General features: G+C 46.3%; 1 protein-coding gene across 8 annotated transcripts in view; it reads right to left on the minus strand.

Moving 5' to 3' along the window:
• The window catches only part of LOC129828967 (trinucleotide repeat-containing gene 6B protein-like), a 35,573-nt gene that overhangs the window by 9,927 nt on the left and 2,664 nt on the right, over positions 1-22,982 (minus strand). For 2 of the 8 annotated variants that reach the window (XM_055890314.1, XM_055890315.1), the window contains exons 4-17: positions 20,939-21,295; positions 17,708-20,728; positions 17,292-17,462; positions 16,162-16,361; positions 15,915-15,989; positions 15,518-15,730; positions 15,020-15,127; positions 14,467-14,595; positions 13,898-14,053; positions 9,861-10,019; positions 1,187-1,382; positions 764-925; positions 430-591; positions 74-217 (exon numbers count right to left, since the gene is read on the minus strand). In XM_055890314.1, the coding sequence (XP_055746289.1) occupies positions 74-217; positions 430-591; positions 764-925; positions 1,187-1,382; positions 9,861-10,019; positions 13,898-14,053; positions 14,467-14,595; positions 15,020-15,127; positions 15,518-15,730; positions 15,915-15,989; positions 16,162-16,361; positions 17,292-17,462; positions 17,708-20,728; positions 20,939-21,295 (5,253 nt within the window). The remainder of the gene's footprint in view (positions 1-73; positions 218-429; positions 592-763; positions 926-1,186; positions 1,383-9,860; positions 10,020-13,897; positions 14,054-14,466; positions 14,596-15,019; positions 15,128-15,517; positions 15,731-15,914; positions 15,990-16,161; positions 16,362-17,291; positions 17,463-17,707; positions 20,729-20,938; positions 21,296-22,982) is intronic. The other 6 variants (XM_055890317.1, XM_055890318.1, XM_055890316.1 and 3 more) reach the window with 5 other exon arrangements.

A 22,982-nucleotide genomic window follows, 5' to 3' on the forward strand; every position in this document is an offset into this window, starting at 1 on the left:
TCAGCAACTAGTGCTCGGAATGTGGACTTAGTCATAGATACAGGAGTAACTCTGCTTCAATCTAGGTAGGTACCTGTGTTGTCTCTTAGCAACTGGTGCTCTGTGTCATTGAGGCTGGACGGCCCAGGGATTCCCATCATGCTCCCTGGGGTCATGTAGGGATCAGACTCGGGGTCGATGCTCTGGATCCCCTTCCAGGGCACGCCGGGCTGGAACTCTGACATCATAGACAAACATACAGGAATTCTAGATTAGAATTTCAGAGCAAATAGAAGCCCTCCTCATCGACTTAACCCTGGTCACAGAGAGTTGCAGGCTTCTGTTCCAGCCCAACACTAACTGATTTAGGGGATTTGATCAAATCAAGTGTTAGTGGTGGGATAGAACAAATCCCGGCACATTCAGTTAATATTTAGAAGGGCCACTCACCAGGAGGCCAGCTGGACGTGCCCTGGGGCTTGGAGCCCATCTTGTTCCCAGGAGTACGGTGCCAGTTGTCCCCCTGTGTGGGCATACCTAGCCCCTCCCCTCCCATCATGTCATACTGGGAGTATGGCGAGCCACCCCTCCTCATAGGGGTGGACATAGGACCTGAAAGACAGAGGGGGACGGAAAGACAGAGGGGGAAGAGAAGACATAGTGAGATGAAGAGAAAAAATAAATAAAGTCAGATGAAAAAGCAGCTGATGGGTCGACAATGTTGGCATGTCATACTGTAATTAATTCAGTACACTCACTATAGAATAAGGGCTTTCGCTCTCACCGTTTTTGTGGAGGCTCTCAGGATGGGAGGGGGCAGGAGAGTGACCCTCCATCATCCATTTGAAGCGGGATTGCTGCCCTCCCACGTCCTTCATGCCCCCTGGGCCCCCCACCACCGAGCCCCCCATGTCCAGACCAGACATGTTCACTCCTCCACTGTACCCTGAGGGGGGGAGCAGAAAGGTGTCAGAGCTGATGGCAGGTGGCATGTACAATGACTCAATTACATGCAGAGCATCAGTCAGTATGCAATGAAAATCCTCAAGATGGTCTACATTGTTAGTGGTTTGTATTGAAAATAATATATTCTAGTTGTGTTAATTTTAGGAATGTTCTCTCAGGTAAAAAGGGAAATCTCAAGTATGTGACAAGAGACTATTATCTATCCTTTATATCCATTCATATCTATGTGTACACCACTCACCAGAGTAGCCCTGTGTTTTCTGGTGCAGGTCCACAGAGCCCCCCATGCCTGGATGGGGCAGGGAGTCTGCCAGAGGCAGTTTTGGGCCTCCCCCTCCCAGGTGAGAGGGGGACAGTTTGGAGCCCACTCCCACCCCGCCGACGCCCTGCTGCTGCTGTTGCCTCTGCTGCTGGAGAATAGCCACGATCCTGGCCAACTGAGGAGAGAGATGACAGATTAGTGGGATTGAAAACCCTGTAAGCAAACACGGCAACATGAGCGCATCACCACAGTCTGATTGACATCATGGGAAAATCAAAAGTAATCAGCCAAGACCTCAGAAAAACAATTGTAGACCTCCACAAGTCTGGTTCATCCTTGGGAGCAATTTCCAAACGCTTGAAGGTACCACGTTCATCTGTACAAACAATAGTACGCAAGTATAAACACCATGGGACCACGCAGCCGTCATACCGCTCAGGAAGGAGACGCGTTGTCTCCTAGAGACAAATTTATTTCGGTGCGAAAAGTGCAAATCAATCCCAGAACAGCAAAGGACCTTGTGAAGATGCTTAGAGGAAACAGGTACAAAAGTATCTATATCCACGGTAAAACGAGTCCTACATCGACATAACCTGAAAGGCCGCTCAGCAAGGAAGAAGCCACTGCTCCAAAACCGCCTTAAAAAGCCAGACTACGGTTTGCAACTGCACATGGGGACAAAGATCGTACTTTTTGGAGAAATGTCCTCTGGTCTGATGAAACAAAAATAGAATAGTTTAGCCATAATGAGCATCATTATGTTTGGAGGAAAAAGGGGAAAGCTTGCAAGCCGAAGAACACCATCCCAACCGTGAAGTGTGGAGGTGGCAGCATCATGTTGTGGGGGTGCTTTGCTGCAGGAGGGCCTGGTGCACTTCACAAAATAGATGACATCATGAGGAAAGAAAATTATGTGGATATATTGATGCAACATCTAAAGACATCAGTCAGGAAGTTAAAGCTTGGTCTCAAATGGGTCTTCCGAATGGACAACGACCCCAAGCATACTTCCAAAGTTGTTGCAAAATGGCTTAAGGACAACAAAGTCAAATTATTGGAGTGGCCATCACAAAGCCCTGACCTCAATCCCATAGACAATTTGTGGGCAGAACTGAAAAAGTGTGTGCGAGCAAGGAGACCTGACTCAGTTATACCAGCTCTGTCAGGAGGAATGGGCCAAAATTCACCCAACTTATTGCGGGAAGCTTGTGGAAGGCTACTTGAAATGTTTGACCCAAGTTAAACAATTTAAAGGCAATACTACCAAATACTAATTGACCCTCTGGGACTGTGAAAGAAATAAAAGCTGAAATAAATCATTCTCGACTATTATTCTGACATTTCACATTCTTAAAATAAAGTTGTGATCCTAACTGACCTAAGACAGGGAATTTTTACTAGGATTAAATGTCAGGAATTGTGAAAAACTGAGTTTACATGTATTTGGCTAAGGTGTATGTAAACTTCCGACTGTATATATTTTTGTAGTCGGGACCCGCAGTCCGTATTGACCCCACTCTGTGTCCGGACCGCCAGTTGACTATGGGGGAGGGGGAGCGTCTATATTATCAGATGTGCTATTGGCAATAAGCATCATCACCTGTAGCCTAAGTGATGCAGCATAGTGGGTATAAAATGTACATAGACAAACCTTCTGCTTCAACCTATCTGCATTTACACCATTGGACATATCCTGATTATAATTATTAATAATGTAATTATTATTAATATTATAAATACATAAATTAGTATTCACTCAATTCTTTTGGGGGGTTTCTATTACAAAGTCGGCCTATGTCATTGCTCTTTTAAGATGCCATTGCCCCTGTAAGAGCTCTGTTGGGCAGCTGCGCCTAACATATTTGTAAAACGATGCCACTCGCGCAATTGGAAGGAGCAGACAAATAAACATGGTAGCAATGGAAAACTGGGATCCCCCTCTTTCAACAAAGGACAAAACTGGTTTGTTGAGCATTGACTTCTTGTCAGAATACACGTTTCCCTCCTATGGCTCTCGCAATTAGAATGTGCCTCGAGAGTAATATTTATCTCGCATAAAACACACAACAAGACTATTAGGTAAATAGGTCAAACTATTCTATAGGGTTGTCCGATTTTAAAAAACAATATTATAATAAAAACATGAGCTGGCGCATACCCAGAGAAAATTATTTTATGTAGAGGTGCTGACTAACGGCGAATAACCTATAAGCTATAAAAATAGAGTCGCACACTCTATATATAAACTCCCAGTAATTTATCAAGTAAGTCACCACTGTTTCAGCATCACTGTGCCTTCTTCAGGGTAATGTCAAGAATGCTTGAACCAGGTTATGTAGAGAAACAGCGCAACCAATGACAACAGTGTGTCATAATTATTAAGTGAATTAGAATGAATTGAGTAAAACTTAAAACAATAGTTTATAGCATATATTAGGCTATTGTTATCATATGAAAACAATTAAATATTGTGCATAATATTAGCATAAACATACATTGTTTAATTAAATTTCACATATATTTAATTGTTTCCTATTTACTAAAAAAGTGCTACATGTAATGCATAATAAGCATCATCAACAGGTGGAACATACTGGGTGTGTACGTTGATGAGCTGTAGAAAGAATATATCCATTTATAAGACTTGCTCATAAGAGAGTTGTTCATTTAGGGCCTGAGATCAAAGTCAATTTCCAGACAACTTGGTGTCAAAGTTTTTAGATGGGATATCCAGTAAGCCTCCTTTTGTAAAAGTAGGATCTCGATGTTACCTCCTCTCCTTGGTAGAGCAACATGCTCAATGCCTGTGTATTTGAGGGAGGAGATGGGATGGTTTGCTTCAACAAAGTGAGCTGCTACTGGATAGTCAGTGTTCTTACACCTGATTGGGGCTGCAGTGTTCTGCTATGCATTGTTTTAATTGCATTTTTGTTTGTCCTATGTAGGCTTTCCCACATGAACAAGTGATAAAATAGATTACTGCCTTGGTCTTGCATGAGATACACCTAACAGGGATTTTTAGACCTTATAGGGCTATTGCACTGTGTGCATTAGCCACATTTGTAGTTCCCATTTGTAATGGGTGTCAAGAGTGTCTGAGTGTGCAGGTCAGATCTCACCAAGCTATCTCCAATATTGTGACCACGCTTATAGACCACCAGTGGGGGTTCCTTGAAGAGTTGCGTGATTATTTTTTTATATATATTGTTTTGTCTGATTACAGAATATGCCAGTGCTTTTTCAGGATCTTTCATGTCCTCCGTACACTTGGTGAAAAAGACTGTTGCGTTGTTTTTCTTTGGTTGAGTTTTTAGCATTTCCTCTCTTGGTTTTTGAGATATTTTCATCATTACAGCATCAAGAGTTTTGTCCTTGTAGCCTCTCATCATATATATATGAGTGTGCGACTATTTGTATAGCTTATGATTGTTTGAATAACAACATAACATGGCAAAAACAGTAGCACTGAAAAGTTGCATCCTAAGTGAAAGTATAGGCATTGAATTACTTTTCAAGCAGCTACAGTAGGCTACACACCACTGTTTGAGTTGAGCACCGCAGTAGTGCGCTTCAGACTATTTCACTCCCTTCATCTGAACATTGTGTCTGCCACCATCATACATGTCAGTTCAGTGCACACAGTTTAACAGAAAATAAAATATCTGAGAAAACATTTATACTGAACAAAAATGTAAACGCAACAAAATTTTACTGAGTTAGAGTTCATATAAGGAAATCAGTCAATTTATATAAATACATTAGGCACTAGTCTATGGATTTCACGACTGAGAATACAGATACGCATCTGTTAGTCACAGATTCATATTTTTTTTAAAAATGTAAAAATATATATATATTTTTTTTTTATAGGGGCCGTGGATCAGAAAAGCAGTCAGTATCTGGTGTGACTAGGGCTGTGGAAGTCACAGAATTCTGTCAGCCAGTGATCGTCAAGCAAATAACTGGTCGGTCTCCCGGTAATTGACCATTTTAAAACATAAAACACATCTAGCACCTCCTTGCTTCCACAGGCAGCCTACAAGCCATTTTAAAAAGTCTAATAAATCAATGTAATATAGCCTACACCTTCAGAATAAATCCATTATGTTAGACAGGTCTAAAGAAGCATGAAGAAAATGTAGTCTATTTCAGAAGAAAAGAATAGCATACTCTGAGCTGTCTTTATGTTAGGTCCTGATGTGGCTATGCCAAATGTTAGTGGGCTACACTAGTTCATTTAGCAGACATGATTTGCTTAAAATTCCGTGGCATTATTTTATATTATTTAATAGTATGAAGAATACAATTGAACAAAGCTGAATAAAATATAATTCTTTTCTCCAAGCGATTTGAGGGAGTGCCAAAAGTGTTAAAAAAAAAAAAGGAAAAATATCTAAAAAGCGCATTCACATTTTAAAAGACGGGGTTTGGACTGGTATACAAGTAACATTCTCTGAAATGCAGTACCAATTATCAGTATACAAATCACTGTCCTGTGGCATAAAATATTATGTTATGTTCTGACATGTGGTGTTGAGCGGTTAACAAAGACCCAGCTACTCCTATATGCTTAATTTAGAGTTAATAATGTAATTTTAGTTCTACAAACGTTGGGCTATATGTTTTGACATTTAATACATTGTAAGGCTGCATGATGAGACTAATGATGATTTGAAAAAAGTCGCTTGAAAGGCACGAGCTCTGCTTTGTTTTCTTGCGAAGGGTGTACACACGCCAATAGTCTCATTTACAATTTGACAAGCACTTGATAATGCCTCGAATTTCACGGCAGCATGCCCTTTGAGGCTGTAACGCACCCTAAAAAAATCCATGCCTTTTGCGGCCCGGGGTGCTGCGTTGTGCCCTTCTCCCTGAGTGTGCGGCACAAGCCGTAGTTACCAAGTGATCGGGTCTCTCACAGGCTACAAGTTAAGACAGACAAATTCCAAGGTGCATATTGAAGATATTGGAAGAATTGTCCACATTTACTTTGTCAGTCAACAAGATGAGAAGGCCAAACGAACAGCAAAAGCACTAGCCTATGTCGATCTACTATCCCCCATAGTGCAAAAGTCGACCTATTCAATTCTGTGCGCAAAATAAAAATTCCAAACATACTCTGGGACAGTTGTGGGATGCAATAGATCTCAAATTAATTACAACCACAAGCATCAAAAAAACATATTTATGCAATGTGGCTGACGGAACAGATCACAACATTTCACTTAAACATTTTAATAAATGATTAGGCTTTTCCTTCACATTATAAGCGCAGCAATACACACATTGTAGTTGGCTATAAGCACGAATGTTTCATTAGCGGGAAAACACAATTATCAAAAGTGACCAAAAATGCAATTATGCATGTTATGCTTTGATTATAAATTGTACATTTTATAGTGAAAATTCTCACGCTCCTTGTAAGGCGGATTAATGTGCTTAATTTTAAGAAGTTATTTGGCCACTTTAGTTGTGATAACTTTATTAAAGTTAACTCAGCAAAAAAGAAAACGTCCTCTCTGTGAACTGTGTTTATTTTCAGCAAACTTAACATGTGTAAATATTTGTATGAACATAAGATTCAACAAGGGAGACAAACTGAACAAGTTCCACAGACATGTGACTAACAGAAATGGAATAATGTGTCCCTGAACAAAGGGGGTGTCAAAATCAAAAGCCAGTATCTGGTGTGGCCACCAGCTGCATTAAGTACTGCAGTGCATCTCCTCCTCATGGACTGCACCAGACTTGCCAGTTCTTGCTGTGAGATATTACCCCACCTCTTCCACCAAGGCACCTGCAAGTTTCCGGACATTTCTGGGGGGGGGGGGGGGGGGGGGGAATGGCCCTAGCCCTCACCCTCCAATCCAACAGGTCCCAGACGTGCTCAATGGGATTGAGATCCGGGCTCTTCGCTGGCCATGGCAAAACACTGACATTCCTGTCTTGCAGGAAATCACGCACAGAACGAGCAGTATGGCTGGTGGCATTGTCATGCTGGAGGATTATGTCAGGATGAGCCTGCAGGAAAGGTACCACGAGGGAGGATGTCTTCACTGTAATGCATAGCGTTGAGATTGGCTGCAATGCTGCAACAAGCTCAGTCCAATGATGCTGTGATCCCGCTCCAGAGTACAGGCCTCGGTGTAACGCTCATTCCGTCAACGATAAAAGCGAATCCAACCATCGCCCCTGGTGAGAGAAAACCGCAACTCGTCAGTAAAGAGCACTTTTTGCCAGTCCTGTCTGGTCCAGTGACGGTGGGTTTGTGCCCATAGGCGATGTTGTTGCCGGTGATGTCTGGTGAGGGCCCGCCTTACAACAGGCCTACAAGCCCTAAATCCAACCTCTCTCAGCCTCTTGTGAACAGTGTGAGCACTGATGGAAGGATTGTGCGTTCCTGGTGTAACTCGGGCAGCTGTTGTTGCCATCCTGTACCGCAGGTGTGATGTTTGGATGTACCGATCCTGTGCAGGTGTTCGTCCTCGCAGTGGCAGACCATGTGTAAGATCAGCTGTCCGTCCTGTCTCTCTGTAGCGCTGTCTTAGGCGTCTCAAAGTACAGACATTGCAATTTATTGCCCTGGCCACATCTGCTGTCCTCATGCCTCCTTGCAGCATGCCTAAGGCACGTTCACGCAGATGAGCAGGGACCCTGGGCATCTTTCTTTTGGTATTTTTCAGAGTCAGTAGAAAGGCCTCTTTAGTGTTCTAAGTTTTAATAACTGTGACCTTAATTGCCTACCATCTGTAAGCTGTTAGTGTCTTAACGACCGTTCCACAGGTGCATGTTCATTAATTGTTTATTGTTCATTGAACAAGCATGGGAAACAGTGTTTAAACCCTTTACAATGAAGATCTGTGAAGTAATTTGGATTTTTACGAATTATCTTTGAAAGACAGGGTCCTGAAAATATAGGCCTATGGGTTAGGCTACATGAGGTGTGTGACTATGATTTGAACAAGTTGACAAAAAAATACATTGTTTCTTATTCTGGGCATCATTCACAAGTGATTGGCTAATTGTCACCCATCACACTATTATTGATTTAATCTTGTGTTTAGATATATTATTTAGTATATGTGACATTTGTTTTGATTTAGAATTTACCATTATCATGCACCTGTATCAAAACAGGGGCAGAGGAAAGAATTCATGTCATCTATGCACATAAATAGCGAATGGAGGGCTCTTTTCCCCATGGTTTATTTTCATTCCAGCCAGGTAGGGTATTCTCCTTTAGTAAATATAAGCAATGTGCTTAATATTAGGAAAGTTGAGAAATAAATATAGTAGGCCCAGCCTATAGAAAGCTGATGGGATTCTATTTTTATTACCGGCCATCACTCGGTTTTCTCCCGCAATTGCATAGCCTATAGGTATGTTGCTCAACATGAGCTCATGGGCTCTCATGAAGTGTTTGATTAGATTTTCAAAGACATTTGCATTGATGTCAGAATGACTAGAGGGACAATAGAGTGCTGAGTACCAGGCAGTTAGCAAGTTTGGTAGGCTACTAATAACCAGCAGCAGCATCAGAGCTTGGAGAATCCTAATTACCGGGACTAAACGGTCATGTGAAATTTGACTGCCTTCATGACTGGTGACCGCCGGTAATACGGACACCGCAACAGCCCTAGGCGTGACCACCATTTGCCTCATTCAGCGTGACATCTTCTTTGCATAGAGTTGATCAGGCTGTTGATTGCGGCTTGTGGAATGTTGTCCCACTCTTCAATGGCTGTGCGAAGTGGCTGGATATTGGCGGGAACTTGAACACGCAGTCGTACACGTAGATCCAGAGCATCCCAAACATGCTCAAAGGGTAAAATGTCTGGTGAGTATGCAGGCTTCCAGGAATTGTATAAAGATCCTTGCGACATGGGGCTGTGCATTATCATGCTGAATGGAACGACAATGGGCCTCAGGATCTCTTCACAGTATCTCGGTGCTTTCAAATTGCCATCGATAAAATGCAGTTGTGTTCGTAGCTTATGCCCGCCCATACCATAATCCCACCGCCACCATGGGGCACTCTTAAAGTTGATATCAGCAAACCGCTAGCCCACACAATGCCATACACGTGGTCTGCAGTTGTGAGGCCAGTCGGATGTACAGCCAAATTCTTTAAAAATGACTTGAGGCTTATGGTAAAGAAATTAACATTACATTATCTGGCAACAGCTCTGGTGGACGTTCCTGCAGTCAGCATGCCAATTGCATGCTCCCTCAAAACATGAGACATCTGTGGCATTGTGTTGTGTAACAAAACTGCACATTTGAGGAATGAATTATCCCTAGCACAAAGTGCACCTGTGTAATGATCAAGCTGTTTAATCAGCTTCTTGATATGCCACACTTGTCAGGTGGAAAGATCATTGTCTCAAAGGAGAAATGCTCACCAACAGGGATGTAAACAAATTTGTGCACAAAATTTGAGAGAAATACATTTATGTGCGTATGTAAGACTTCTGGGATCTTTTATTTCAGCTCATGAAAAACGGGACCAACACTTTACATGTTGCGTTAATATTTTTGTTCAATGTATTTGGGAATATATTTAATAGGACAGACATGACTCTGTATTAGACCTGTCATCTCCTAATCAATATAATAGTAGTAGTAGTGGTAACAGTAGCAGTAGAAGTAGTACCTGTTGTGGGTCGGCCTGCTGGCGTGGGTTTTGGGGGAACTTCCTCTGGTTCTGTAGGAGCTGTTGGAGCTGCTGTGGTGAGGTGAGCTGTTGCTGCTGGGGGTTCTGCTGCTGCTGCTGGAGGAGAAGCTGGCAGGCCTGGGGGAGAGGGATAGACGACTGTAAACACCTGTTACAACACCCTAAGAAGAGGAGGGCAGTTTGAACACAGCAGATAGAGAGAGGAGGGGTATGAACAGAGGTTGATAGAGCTGTAAGGTCTCAAAAGATGGAGACCGCCTCTAATTTTTAAACAAATTGGGCCAACAGTATAGTTGGAAAGTATTCAGACCCCTTCCCTTTTCCCACATTTTATTACGTTACATCCTTATTCTAAATTTGATAAAATAAAACATCCTCAATCTACACATAATACCCCATAATGACAAAGCAAAAATAGGTTTAGACATTTTTGCAAATGTATTGAAAATAAAGCCAGAAATCCCTTATTTACATAAGTATTCAGACCCTTTGCTATGAGACTAGAAATTGAGCTCAGGTGTATCCTGTTTCCACTGATCATCCTTGAGATGTTTCTACACCTTGATTGAAGTCCACCTGTGGTAAATTCAATTGATTGGGCATGGTTTGAAAAGGCACACACTTGCCTATATAAGGTCTCACAGTTGACAGTGCATGTCAGAGCAAAAACCTAGCCATGAGGTCGAAGGAATTGACTGTAAGAGCTCCGAGGCACAGATCTAGGGAAGGGTACCAAAAATGTTTCTGCAGCATTGAAGGTCCAAGAACACAGAGACCACCATCATTCTTGAATGGAAGAAGTTTTTAACAACCAAGACTCTTCCTAGAGCTGGCCGCACGGCCAAACTGAGCAATCGGGGGAGAAGGGTCTTGTCAGGTAGGTGACTAAGAATCTGATGGTCACTGACAGAGCGTCAGAGTTCCTCTGTGGAGATGGGAGAACCTTCCAGAAGGACAGCAATCTCTGCAGCACTCCACCAATCAGGGCTTTATGGTAGTGGCCAGACGGAAGCCACTCCTCAGTAAAAGGCACATACCATCCCAATTGGAGTTTGCCAAAAGGCACCCGAAGGACTCTGACCATGAGAAACAAGATTCTGATGAAACAAAGATGGAGCACCTTGGCTTGAATGCTAAGAGTCACATCTGGAGGAAACCAGACACTGCTCATCACCACTCCCGAATGGCGCAGCGGTCAGTCCCTGGTTTGAATCCAGGCTGTAGCACATCCGGCCGTGATTGGGAGTCCCATAGGGCGACGCACAATTGGCCCAGCATCGTCCGGGTTTGGCCATCATTGTAAATAAGAATGTTCTTAACTGACTTGCCTAGTTAAAGGTTAAATAAATAAAAATAATAATAAAATCACCTGGCCAATACCATCCCTACGGTGAAGCATGGTGCTGCATCATGCTGAGGGGATGTTTTTCAGCGGCAGGGACTGGGAGACTAGTCAGGATCGAGGGAAATATGAACGGAGCAAAGTACAGAGATCCTTGATAAAAACCTGCTCCAGAGCGCTCAGGACCTCAGACTGGGGCGAAGGTTCACTTTCCAACAGGACAACGACCCTAAGCACACAGCCAAGACAACGCAGGAGTGGCTTCGGGAGAAGTCTCTGAATGTCCTTGAGTGGCCCAGCCAGAGCCGGGACTTGAACTCGATCGAACATCGCTGGAGACACCTGAAAATAGAGCTAAAGGCTAGAGCTGCCGCTTTCAAGGAGCGGGAGACTAATCCGGACGCTTATAAGAAATCCGAAATTGACGAACCATAAAACAAGCAAAGGGTCAATAAAGGATTAAGATAGAGCCGGTGTAGTAGGATTCAGATGCTCGTCAGATGTGGCAGGGCTTGAAACCTATTACGGACTACAAAGGGAAATCCAGACTCGAGCTGCCCAGTGACGCGAGCCTACCAGAAGAGCTAAATGCCTTTTATGCTCGCTTCGAGGTAAGCAACACTGAAGCATGCGCACGAGACCACCAGCTGTTCTAGATGACTGTGTGATAACGCTCTCCGTAGCTGATGTGAACAAAACTTTTAAACAGGCCAACATTCAAAGCCGCTCGGCCAGACGGATTACCAGCACGTGTGCTCAAAGCATGGGCGGACCAACTGTCAAGTGTCTCCACTGACATTTTCAACCTCTCCCTGACAGAGTCTGTAATACCTACATGTTTCAAGCAGACCACCATTGTCCCTGTGCCCAAGGAAGCGAAGGTAACCTGCCTAAATGATTATCGCCCCGTGGCACTCACGTCGGTAGCCATGAAGTGCTTTGAAAGGCTGGTCATGGCTCACATCAACAGCATCCTCCCGGACACATTAGACACACTCCAATTCGCATACCGCTCCAACAGATCCACAGACGATGCAATCTCATTCGCACTCCACACTCGCACTTTCTAACCTGGACAAAAGGAAAACCTATGTGAGAATGCTGTTCATCAACTACAGCTCAGCATTCAACACCATAGTGCCCACGAAGCTCATCACCAAGCTAAAGACTCTGGGACTAAACACCTCCCTCTGCAACTGGATCCTGGACTTCCTGACTGGCCGCCCACAGGTGGTAAGAGTAGGCAACAACACGTCTGCTGCCACACTGATCCTTAACACTGGGGCCCCTCAGGGGTGTGTACTTAGTCCCCTCCTGTATTCCCTATTCACTCACAACTGCGTGGCCAAACACGAGTCCAACACCATCATTAAGTTTGCTGACGACACAACAACTTATCACCGATAACGATGAGACGGCCTATAGGGAGGTCAGAGAACTGGCAGTGTGGTGCCAGGACAACAACCTCTCCCTCAATGTGAGCAAGACAAATGAGCTGATCGTGGACTACAGGAAAAGGCGGGCCGAACAGGCCCCCATTATCATTGACGGGGCTGTAGTGGAGCGGGTCGAGAGCTTCTAGTTCCTTGGTGTCCACATCATCAACGAACTATCATGGTCCAAACATACCAAGACAGTCGTGAAGAGGGCACAACAACAAAAAATTCTCTTCGGGAGACTGAAAAGATTAGGCATAGGCCACCAGATCCTCAAAAGGTTCTACAGCTGCACCATCGAGAGCATCCTTACCGGTTGCATCACCACCTGGTACGGCAACTGCTTGGCATCTCACTGTAAGGCGCTACAGATGGTAGTGCAAACGGCCCAGTACATCACTGGGGCTAAGCTTCCTGCCATCCAGGACCTATATAATAGGCGGTGTCAGAAGAAAGCCCATAAAATTGTCAAGAAACTCCAGTCACCCAAGTTAGACTGTTTCCTCTGCGACCGAATGGCAAGTGGTACGGAGCGCCAAGTCTAGGACCAAAAGGCTCCTCAACAGCTTCTACCCCCAAGCCATTAGACTGCCGAACAATTCATAAAAATCGCCACCGGACAATTTACATTGACACGCGGCCATCACAAAGAGTGGCCATCACAAAGCCCTGACCTCAATCGCATAGAAAATTTGTGAGCAGAACTGAAAAAGCGTGTCCGAGCAAGGAGACCTACAAACCTGACTCAGTTACACCAGATCTGGTAGGGGGAATGAGCCAAAATTCACCCAACTTATTGTGGGAAGCTTGTGGAAGGCTACCCGAAACATTTGACCCAAGTTAAACAATTTAAAGGGAATGCTACCAAATACTAATTGAGTATGTAAACTTCTGACCCACTGGGATTGTGATGAAAGAAATAAAAGCTGAAATAAATAATTATCTCTACTATTATTCTGACATTTCACATTATTAAAATAAAGTGGTGATCCTAACTGACCTAAGACAGGAATTTTTACTACGATTAAATGCCAGGAATGATGAAAAACTGAGTTTAAATGTATTTGGCTAAGGTGTATGTAAACTTCAGACTTCAACTGTATATAAAAACATTGATGCTTCAACCAACATGGCTTTAATCAGAACAAATCTAAGGTAAGTTTTTGTGTTCCTCAAGGCTTTGTTCTCTGACCACTACTGTGATCATTCTAGTGTTGTATAGGAGTATAGCTACTCACCAGCTGGAACTGGATGTGCGGGGGGTAGATGCTGCTCAGCATGGCGATGTGCTGGGGGGACAGCTGAGGGGGGAACACGCCCCCTCCTACACCCCCCACACCTCCGACTCCACCCACGTTGGGAGGCGGCATCTGCTTCAGCACAGAACCTGGCACCTGGAACACGTACCACCGTGTTACCATGGGAACGTGGAATATAAAGCATCTTCTGTCTAGCACATTCCATTTCAAAACAGCATATCAGTGAGTGCACTAACTCATCGATTTGGTGAGGTTTTTTTTTATCCATTGAGTGTGGTCACCTAAATACTCCCATTAGCCTATGAACAAGAGCAGGCTGGTGAAATAAATCACATCTCTGGAAACAACGTTTCACAGAAAGAACTTACTAAGAAGCCAACGGACCAAAAATCTATTGTTCTGAGCAGAGGTTTGGGCATATAGGAGACTGATTTACATAAAGGAGTCCCTTGATAAAAGCCTTGTAAAGGTGAACGTTAAAACAACCGATTACCTCTAGAGTCTGATAAAATGTAAAAAAAATATATAAATAATAAACAAAAGGGTACCTGAGGTGACAGGAACTGATGAGGCACTTGTGCTCGTATCCCTGCGGACGGGTTTATGGGTGGCACACCGGGCTGGTGTCTGGACGGGGGCATCCCACCACCGCTGCTGCCAAACATGTTATGACCACCCTGACAAGGAAACAGAGGGAGGGAGTGGGTTAGAAACATGGCTGACTCTGACAGACATAACGATGGGGGAGATAGGGTATGAAATGAGAGACACAGAAGAGGACGAAACAACACTGACACAGAGGAACTGATTTTGGGGGACTTTTTACTTGATGTTTAAAGGGAAAATCTGCAATTGCTGCATACATTTTTTTATTTTCTATTAAATGATATGTATGTATTGATTTTTGATAAACACAATTTATGAGGGATGGACAGTAAGAGAAATGTCTATGTACAGGGAGATGTGGTGAAGTAGCCTGGTCCCAGATCTTATGGAATAACAACAAGTCAGAGTTGGCTAAAGCAGAAACAGATCTGGGACCAGGTTAGTGGTGAAGCAATGAGCTGATGGTCTAATGGAGACAGAGGGACACAGCCTTACTTGTCTAGGGGGGATAGTGTGGTTGTAGAGGGGGGAGGGCTTGTAGACAGAGGGTGGAGAGTACTCCTCCCCAAGGCACCCATCCTGATTGGTGAAAGGCAAGGTCTGCTGATTGCAGTGACAACCAATCAAAGTAGTTTCCCAATATGGGGGAAGAAGTAGGCGAGACAGGGAAGGGACCGGAAGAGGGACACAAAAAGAAGGAGGGCACAGGAAGAGGGACACCAAAAAAGGAGGGGACAAGAAGAAGGATACCAAAAGGAGGGGGGGGGGAAGTAAGAAAGAAAGAGACATATAATAAAGTGTTAACGAGACAAGTGGTACTTGGAGAACAGTCAAAGTCACAGAGGTTGCGTCCGAAATGGAACCATGTACCCTTTAGTGCACTACTTTTGACCAATACGTATAGGGCTCTGATCAAAAGTAGTGTACTATAAAGGGAATAGGGTGCCATTTGAGACACATCCACAGAGCGTTGCGATGTTCTGAGGTACCAACCTTGTCATAGTAAGGCCCAGGGTCGCCAGGCCCCATCTCTTTGGAACCAGGTGAACGGTAGACCATCCCTCCTCCTCCCATGGCTCTCTGCCCTCCTTTACGCATCTCTCCATTGTAGTCATTCAGACCCATCCCTCGCTTCTCTCCTTCCATCTTCTTATCCTGAGGAGGACCAGGGGCCAAGTCCAGAGGCCGCCCACTAGGATCATCACCCTGCAAACACAGCACTCATCACTCAGCACTCATATCCTCATCACTACGACCATCATAAAATCAACCCCACCATACCTATTGGCATGTCATCCTAGATACAACAACACATTTCTCACTACATACAGTATCTCAAACACAGTGGATGTCTGTGGGCTCTAAACTTAGCCTTATCTCTGAAACTTACCAGGAGCCCCATGTTGGAGAACTGTTTGTTCATGGGGTTCATCCAGGAGTCTCCTCCTCCACTCTTCAGGGGAGCCTGAGAGACAAACATACAGATATAACATTTCTGGCAGTAAGTTTTTTTCTGGCACAAACAAAGGCCATTCTCCCACCAAAAGGCCTCATCAAAAATCCAACTCCTCTCAAGTATCTGAATGAGGCAACCACCATAGAAAACCTAACCTAACCCATTGTGGATGCTGTCCTACCTTGTTGTTGGGCTTCTTGCCCCCGTGACCTTGGCCCCAGCCCCCACTGTTGTAGGAGGAGCTGCTGCCCTGGGACCCAACACTGTTCCACACCCCTGCTCCTCCCTCCTCCTCTTCCTCCCAGCTGGAGTGACGCGAGGCCGCCACCGAGCCCTGGTCTCCCTCACCCCAGCCTCCTTCTTGCATAGACTTTGAACCTGCTATGGAAATAACAATGAGTAGCATTATTACACCAATAATATGCTGTGTGTTATGATGACACTGCAAATCTGTGATTGTGTCTGGATTTTTTTGGGAGACATTTTGTAAACAAACCCTATGTCTCTACCATTAATGGTTAAAAAGTTACTGACGATTTACTCTGAGAATTTAGCATGATTAGAGTGAATAGAATATTATGACGGCCATGGACAAAAATGGTCGCTGCTCTTTAGAACTCGGTCACTGCTCTTTGGGCAGAATGGCACTAACTTCATGACAGTCCGCTTGTAGTTTGCCAAAGGGCACCTAAAGGACGCAGACCATGAGAAAAAAGATTATCTGGTCTGATGAAACCAATATTGAACTCTTTGGCCTGAAAGCCAAGCGTCACGTCTGGAGTAAACCTGGCACCATCCCTACAGTGAAGCGTGGTGGTGGCAGCATCATGCTGTGGGGATGTTTTTCAGCAGCAGGGACTGGGAAACTAGTCAGGTTCGAGGGAAATATTAACAGAGCAGAGAGAAATCAGAAAGATCCTTGATGAAAACCTGCTAAATAGCTGTGCAGCAATGGGAGAAACTTCCCAAATACAGGTGTGCCAAGCTTGTAGTGTCATACCCAAGAAGTTGAGGTTGCAGTCGCTGCCAAAGGTGCTTCAACAAAGTAGAGTAAAGGGTCTGAATACTATGAAAATGTGTAAATCAGTTTATTTGTAATTTGCAAAAAATTATAAAAAACATTTTTTTGACATTATGGGGTATTGTGTGTAGATTGATGAAGGGAAAAAACAACATACTCCATTTTAGAATAAGGCTGTAATGTAACAAAATGTGGGAAAAGTAAAGTGGTCTGAATACTTTCCGAATGCACTGAACCTAATCAGACATCGTCATGTCTTTTTGAGGCTTTACAGTAGTTAGTTTCCTTACCAGATTTGATGGGGTTGGGTGAGGGGTTTCCCCAGCCAGAGGTGTTCTTCCCAGGTTCCTCCCCAGGGTCTCCCCAGCCGGTGGGGGTCTCAGTGGGCTTCCCCCAGGCTGCGGTGCCGTTGTCCACCGGGGGGTCTGAGGGAGAGCCACCATCCCAGCCAGACGATGGAGCTACACACACGGGCAGGGATGTATCCATCAGTGATACAGTGGTGTGATTTATGTACGGTGCTCTACACGTTTATGGGAAAGACTGATTTCTAAAAGGCTTATTTATGCATTATGTCTTTACCAACAATCCCTTCCTTCCACTCCGCATGTCGATTAGGTAATAGGCTTAATCTTATATTTAAAAAATCTACGTGAACAGTCCAGCATCAAAGTATAACACATCAGCCTAACAGTTAGTCTCTTACCCATTCCTGGAGCTTTCCCAGGTCCAGGTCCATGGCCAGGGTTGATGTCCCTGCCTCCCATCCCAGTGGGCTGCCTCCCAGGCCCAGGTTGCTGCTGTAGAGCTGGAGGCCCAGGCTGCTGCTGTTGGGGCGGTGGTCCTGGTCCCTGGCCGTGCATTGGCAGCTGCTGACCAGCGGGAACGCCGTTCTTCTCCCACAGGTTGACAGCCTTGTTATTAAACTGGCTGGGGTCTCCCCAAGCCGACGTCCCATCGTCAATGTCCATCTTCCTGCTAATGAATTGTGGTGAAGGTTCCTCCCACCCGCTGGACTGCGGCCCCTCCCCTCCATTAGGACCGCTGGGGATTGGTCCGGCCGTCCAGCCTGAGCTGCTTTGGTTTTGGGCCTGGGGGCCCGATGGTCTCCCCCAGCCCCCTCCTCCTTGCATGTCCCCTGGGTCCAGCGCTTGCTGCGGTAGCGGCTGCTGCTGGGGCTGTGATTGGTGCTGCTGCTTTTGTGCCATGGGGCCTTTCAGAGAGGCTGTCTGGCTGTTTGGCATCTGTGACGGGTGCATTTTCCCACCCCCCCCTCCACCCCAACGCCCCTGGTGGGGTTTGTTGCCTCCCATGTCCACACCTGCCCCTCCTCCACATGTACCTCCTGCCCCCCAGGCTCTCCTCGGGGCTCCCTCGTCCCAGCTACCCCACGTACCGACTTCTGAGTCTCCCCCACCTTTCCTTTCCTCTCCCCATCCTCCTCCTCCTCCACTGCTTGATTTGGCCTCTCGCTCTCCCCAGTCCCCCCCACCCCTCTCCCTCTGTCCACCACACCCTCCTCCATCCCTCCCCATCTCCTTCCATCCTCCTCCTGTCCCCTTATCCTCCTGGCTGCCTCCCCAGCCACCACCTCCTCCACCTTGGTTACCCTGTTGTCCATTATCTCCCCACCCTCCTCCTCCACCACCACCACCACCACCTCCTCCTCTACTACTACGTTCCCTCCCTCCACCCCACTCTGATCCTTCGTTCCCCCATCCTTTTCCTTGGCTCTCCCCTGGTCCTACCCCACCCCAGCCTCCTGTAGGCTTCCCCTGGCCTGGTCCAAGGCCTCCTCCTCCTCCCATACCTGCTCCAGTGGTCATTGACGCAGATTGTGTGATACCAGAAGGATTCCTCATGTTGGATCCCGGGTGAGGTGGTCCTCGGTTGGGTAGGGAGTTGCTGCAACCGCTGCTGCTGTTACCACCACTCTCCCAGCCCTCCCCAGAGCCACCAGAGGTCCCCAGGGAAGGGTTGGAGTTCAGGTTGGGAGCTGAGCCAGGGAGAAGGGAAGGAGAATCAGTAGTTGTAGCAGAGCCAGTGGAGTACTGAGAAGACGGACCAATGGGAGGTGGAGAGTTTTTGGATGAAGCAGACAACCCAGAACCTCCTTTTCCTGGTTCTAGGTCCCAGGCCACGTTCTGTCTGATCTGGGTCTGGCCCCAGCCCGTGTTGGAGAGGACGCGCGGGTCCAGGTCATTGCGGCTGAGCATTGCCTGTAAGGCCACTTCAGGGTTGGGTGGTGGGGGGTGGGAATACCGGTGGTGGCCATACCCATGGTGTTGATTGTGATTGCCGCCACCTCTGGAGTTTCCTCCACCGCTGGATGAAGAATGACCTCTTCCACCCCGGCCCCCCCCCCACTCCCCTGTGTCCCCCTCTGCCCCTCCGTCCCCCACTCCAACTCCCTTCTGATTGTCCAAAGCTCTTGTCGTAGTGGTGGATGATTTGGGAGAAGAGGCGGCGGCAGGGGGGTTGCCGATACTGCCCCCGCTGCTGCTGCTGCTACTGCTGCGGCCGCCGACACCACCACCAGCCTCCCCTCCTGAATTGCCAACTCCACCACTTCCACCCATCCCACCTGAATTACCTCCCCAGTCTCCAACTGAAGACCCTCGCTCTCCTCCTCCCCACCCTCCCTGAGATACCCCGGCGGTCTGAGTGTTACCCCCACTTCCAGCGCCCCAGGCTTTCCCTCCATTACCCCCCTGAGCGCTGTACCCCCACCGCGAGCCTCCACCACCCTCAGCAGCTCCCCCTTCCCAACCATCAGTCCTTGAGGCACCCGTTTTGGAGTTAGCAGCGGGGAAAGGCTGGCCTCCCCAGGAGGAAGAGGTTTGGGAAGCAGAGAGATTGTCTCCCCCGTTGCCTCCTCCCCCACAGTCTATATTGGCTCCCTCCCCTGTCCCCACGTTTTTTGGTCCTGCTCCGGTCTCCAGTGCCGCTCCACCCCAGCCCCCGTCCGACTGGTGCTCTCTGTCTCTGGGTTGCATTTGGTGAAGTTGGTGCTGATGAGCAGATTGATTCAAAGCTAGAGGTTGGTTCCCCAGGGCCGGGGGAGGGTTGTTGGCAGACAGAGACCCAACCTGGCTCTGGAGGAAGGAAGAGGGGGGGGGCCCTTCAGAGGAAGCTGCCCCAGCTCCATCCTGCTGCACTAGGGCAGGCCAGGCGGAAGGGTTGGCATTTGGGTTGAAGTTGGCACCAGGGATCCCCCCACTGCCACCAAGGGAGCCATCGGGGCCCACTGGCAGAGGGGAGGATTTGGGAATGGGTGGCAATGACGTCCCTGGGGCTGCATTCCCTTCTACAGGACCCTGTGAGGCAGCAGACCCCCACACCACACTGCCGGACAGCATACATTCATTGGACATTGAGAACGAGGAAGTGGGTGAAGGACTGCCAGGATCACCACCTTTCCATGAGGCACAGCTGTTCGGCATTCCACCACCTCCCTCCCCCGACGACTCACTACCGCTTCCTGGCCCTGAAGCTCCACCTCCTCCACTCCCGTCACCAGGGGCGATGCTAGGCCACTCCTCGAGGTCCGAGCCGTCCACGATGACCTTCTCCCTGCCCTGAGAGGAGGGCAGGCTGCCAGAGCCCGTCCCCCACATGGAATTTGCATAATTTGAAGAAGTAGAAGAAGCAGCAATTGATGATGAAGAGGATGATGAGGTGAGGGGCAGTGAGGGTGCAGCTGGACCCACATAGCCTGGACTGGAATCTGGACGGGAAACAACATAAAGACACATGAGAGACACACACATTGTTGACTTCTGCCCAATTTTTATGGACTTGGACAAAGAGAGAACAAATAGTTTTTCCCAAAACGCTCTACCAAGACAAAGCGAGTAAAGTGGGATGCACTTCTAAAGTATTCAAACAGAGCCCAACTTCGCATGATGCCCCATGTCGACTCTTGCCAGACACCCACCTGAGGCAGCAGCCATGGTTGCGTTGGGGCCGTCTCCCCCTCCGCCCCCTCCACCCAGTAGCATGGAGGACAGCGGCGGCTGGCCCCTCTTCAGTAGCACTTTGTGGTCTTGCTGGCAGCGGAATCGCGGGGGCACTTCGCGGGGCATGTAGCGCTGGGGGGCCTGGGTGCCTGCTGTGGGGGGCTGTCCGCTGGCCACCGCCGGCCGCTTCGCATTGTTCCCGCCCTGAGGGGGGGCGCCGCCTGCAGCCGCGGTGGCAGGGGAGGAGGATGCAGAGGGGGTGGGTCCAGGGCTGGGGGAAGCAGAGCTGGGGGCAGCAGGAGACTGGGTGGACAAGGGCTTGGTCAATTCTGGCACTGCATGGTGAAGTAGAAGAGAGAGAGAAGTCAGTAAGGAGTATAGAGGACATTCAGCATAAAAATGGTGATATGAAATTAAAAGAACATTTCCTAGTGGATAATAAAACATTTTATCTAGCCATCATCGTTTGAAATAAGAGTCAAATTGCCACATGCATCTAAACAATAGACCAGACCTGGTTCAAATACATGTGCATTTCAAATAATGTAGCCAAATATACTACTTTCATTTGAAGTATTTTTAAGTATTTTCAAATAATTGGCTTGGGTTATTTGAAATTGGCTTGGGCCATGAACAGGGGTATTTGGAAATATCTACAGGATGACCGTTGAAACTATTTAAGATTCTTTATCAATCGGAATATCTGTAGCTACTTTTTAAGTAAATAACTGCAGTCAACTTCTGCCCTAAGTTAGGAGATAAAGCAGATTGCGTTCATTTCACCCTTCACATTTTTCATTTCGAAGCTTACCGGTAGCCCCCAGTCATATGGTGTATGTTTTCAAGCACATAATGACGAGAGACCGTTGACTGTTGTGCAGCACTCGTCAGGAAATCTAATTACAACTTTGCCGCTAGATATCTTAAGTTAACTGTCTTAAATGTGCTAAATGCTCTGCAGTTGTACATTTGGTTTGCTAATTTAGTGGCTAGTTAGCTAGCTTCTTGCAAAATTAAGAGTCTTGGTAACAGCCGAGAATCCCCTCCTGGATCTAGAGACTTACTGTCTAATATTTGCTTTGTGTGTACAGCAAACTGAGTAGCAATTTTGCATTACTTGTATAACTTTAAGAGCTGGGATGTCTGTCCTGCAAATTGTTTGTCAGAGACTGTATAAAATGTTTGCAATATGTTCATGAGCATTTAACTAGCATTCCCTATGGGATTTTACATATACTTTTTAGCATTGCTAACCTTTTGGGTTTGAAAAATAGCACCCCTTGTGTTCAGTGCCAGTATTACCGAATATCCTGGGATCGCACAAGGATTTCAAATAACCCTAGAGCAAATCAGACCGGAGATAAAATGCATGGAGTATTGCAATATTTGTACGAGTATTTTCAAATGCATGTCAATATTTTACAAATGCACTCCCTAATATATACAGGGGGTACTGGTACAGAGCCAATGTGTTGTACCGGTATCCCCTGTATATAGCCACACTATTGTTATTTTACTGCTGCTCTTTAATTATTTGTTACTTTTATTTCTTCTTTTTTCATATATTTTTTTAAAAACTGCATTGTTGGTTAAGGTTGTAAGCATTTCACTGTAAGGTCTACACCCGTTGTGTATGGAGCATGTGACAAATACGATTTGATTTAATATATTCCAATATTCAGTTACTTATGAGAAGGATGGAAGAGGGAAAGAAACTGTGCTCTTTATCTGCTGGATAGTGTGTCACTGGAGTAACAAAGCCAACCGCATAAACAAACAAAGCTCAGGCACCCAGAACAAAAATCTTGCGTAATTGCATAAGATGCTTGATTAAGTTCTGGTGGGAGAAATATTAGAAAATGTACTAATGAGACTAGCGAAGTCTCTAGCAAAGTCTCCACCCCTCCGAACAGAAACTCAGACAGTTTTGGGCAAGTCTATTGGCCAAAGATGCAAGCACTTGCGAAATTGTGATTAGTACAAATTATCAGTGATGAAAAATCTGCATACTGGAACAGTACT

This window comes from Salvelinus fontinalis, chromosome 30 (genome assembly GCF_029448725.1).
Source record: "Salvelinus fontinalis isolate EN_2023a chromosome 30, ASM2944872v1, whole genome shotgun sequence".
Lineage (NCBI taxonomy): Eukaryota > Metazoa > Chordata > Actinopteri > Salmoniformes > Salmonidae > Salvelinus > Salvelinus fontinalis.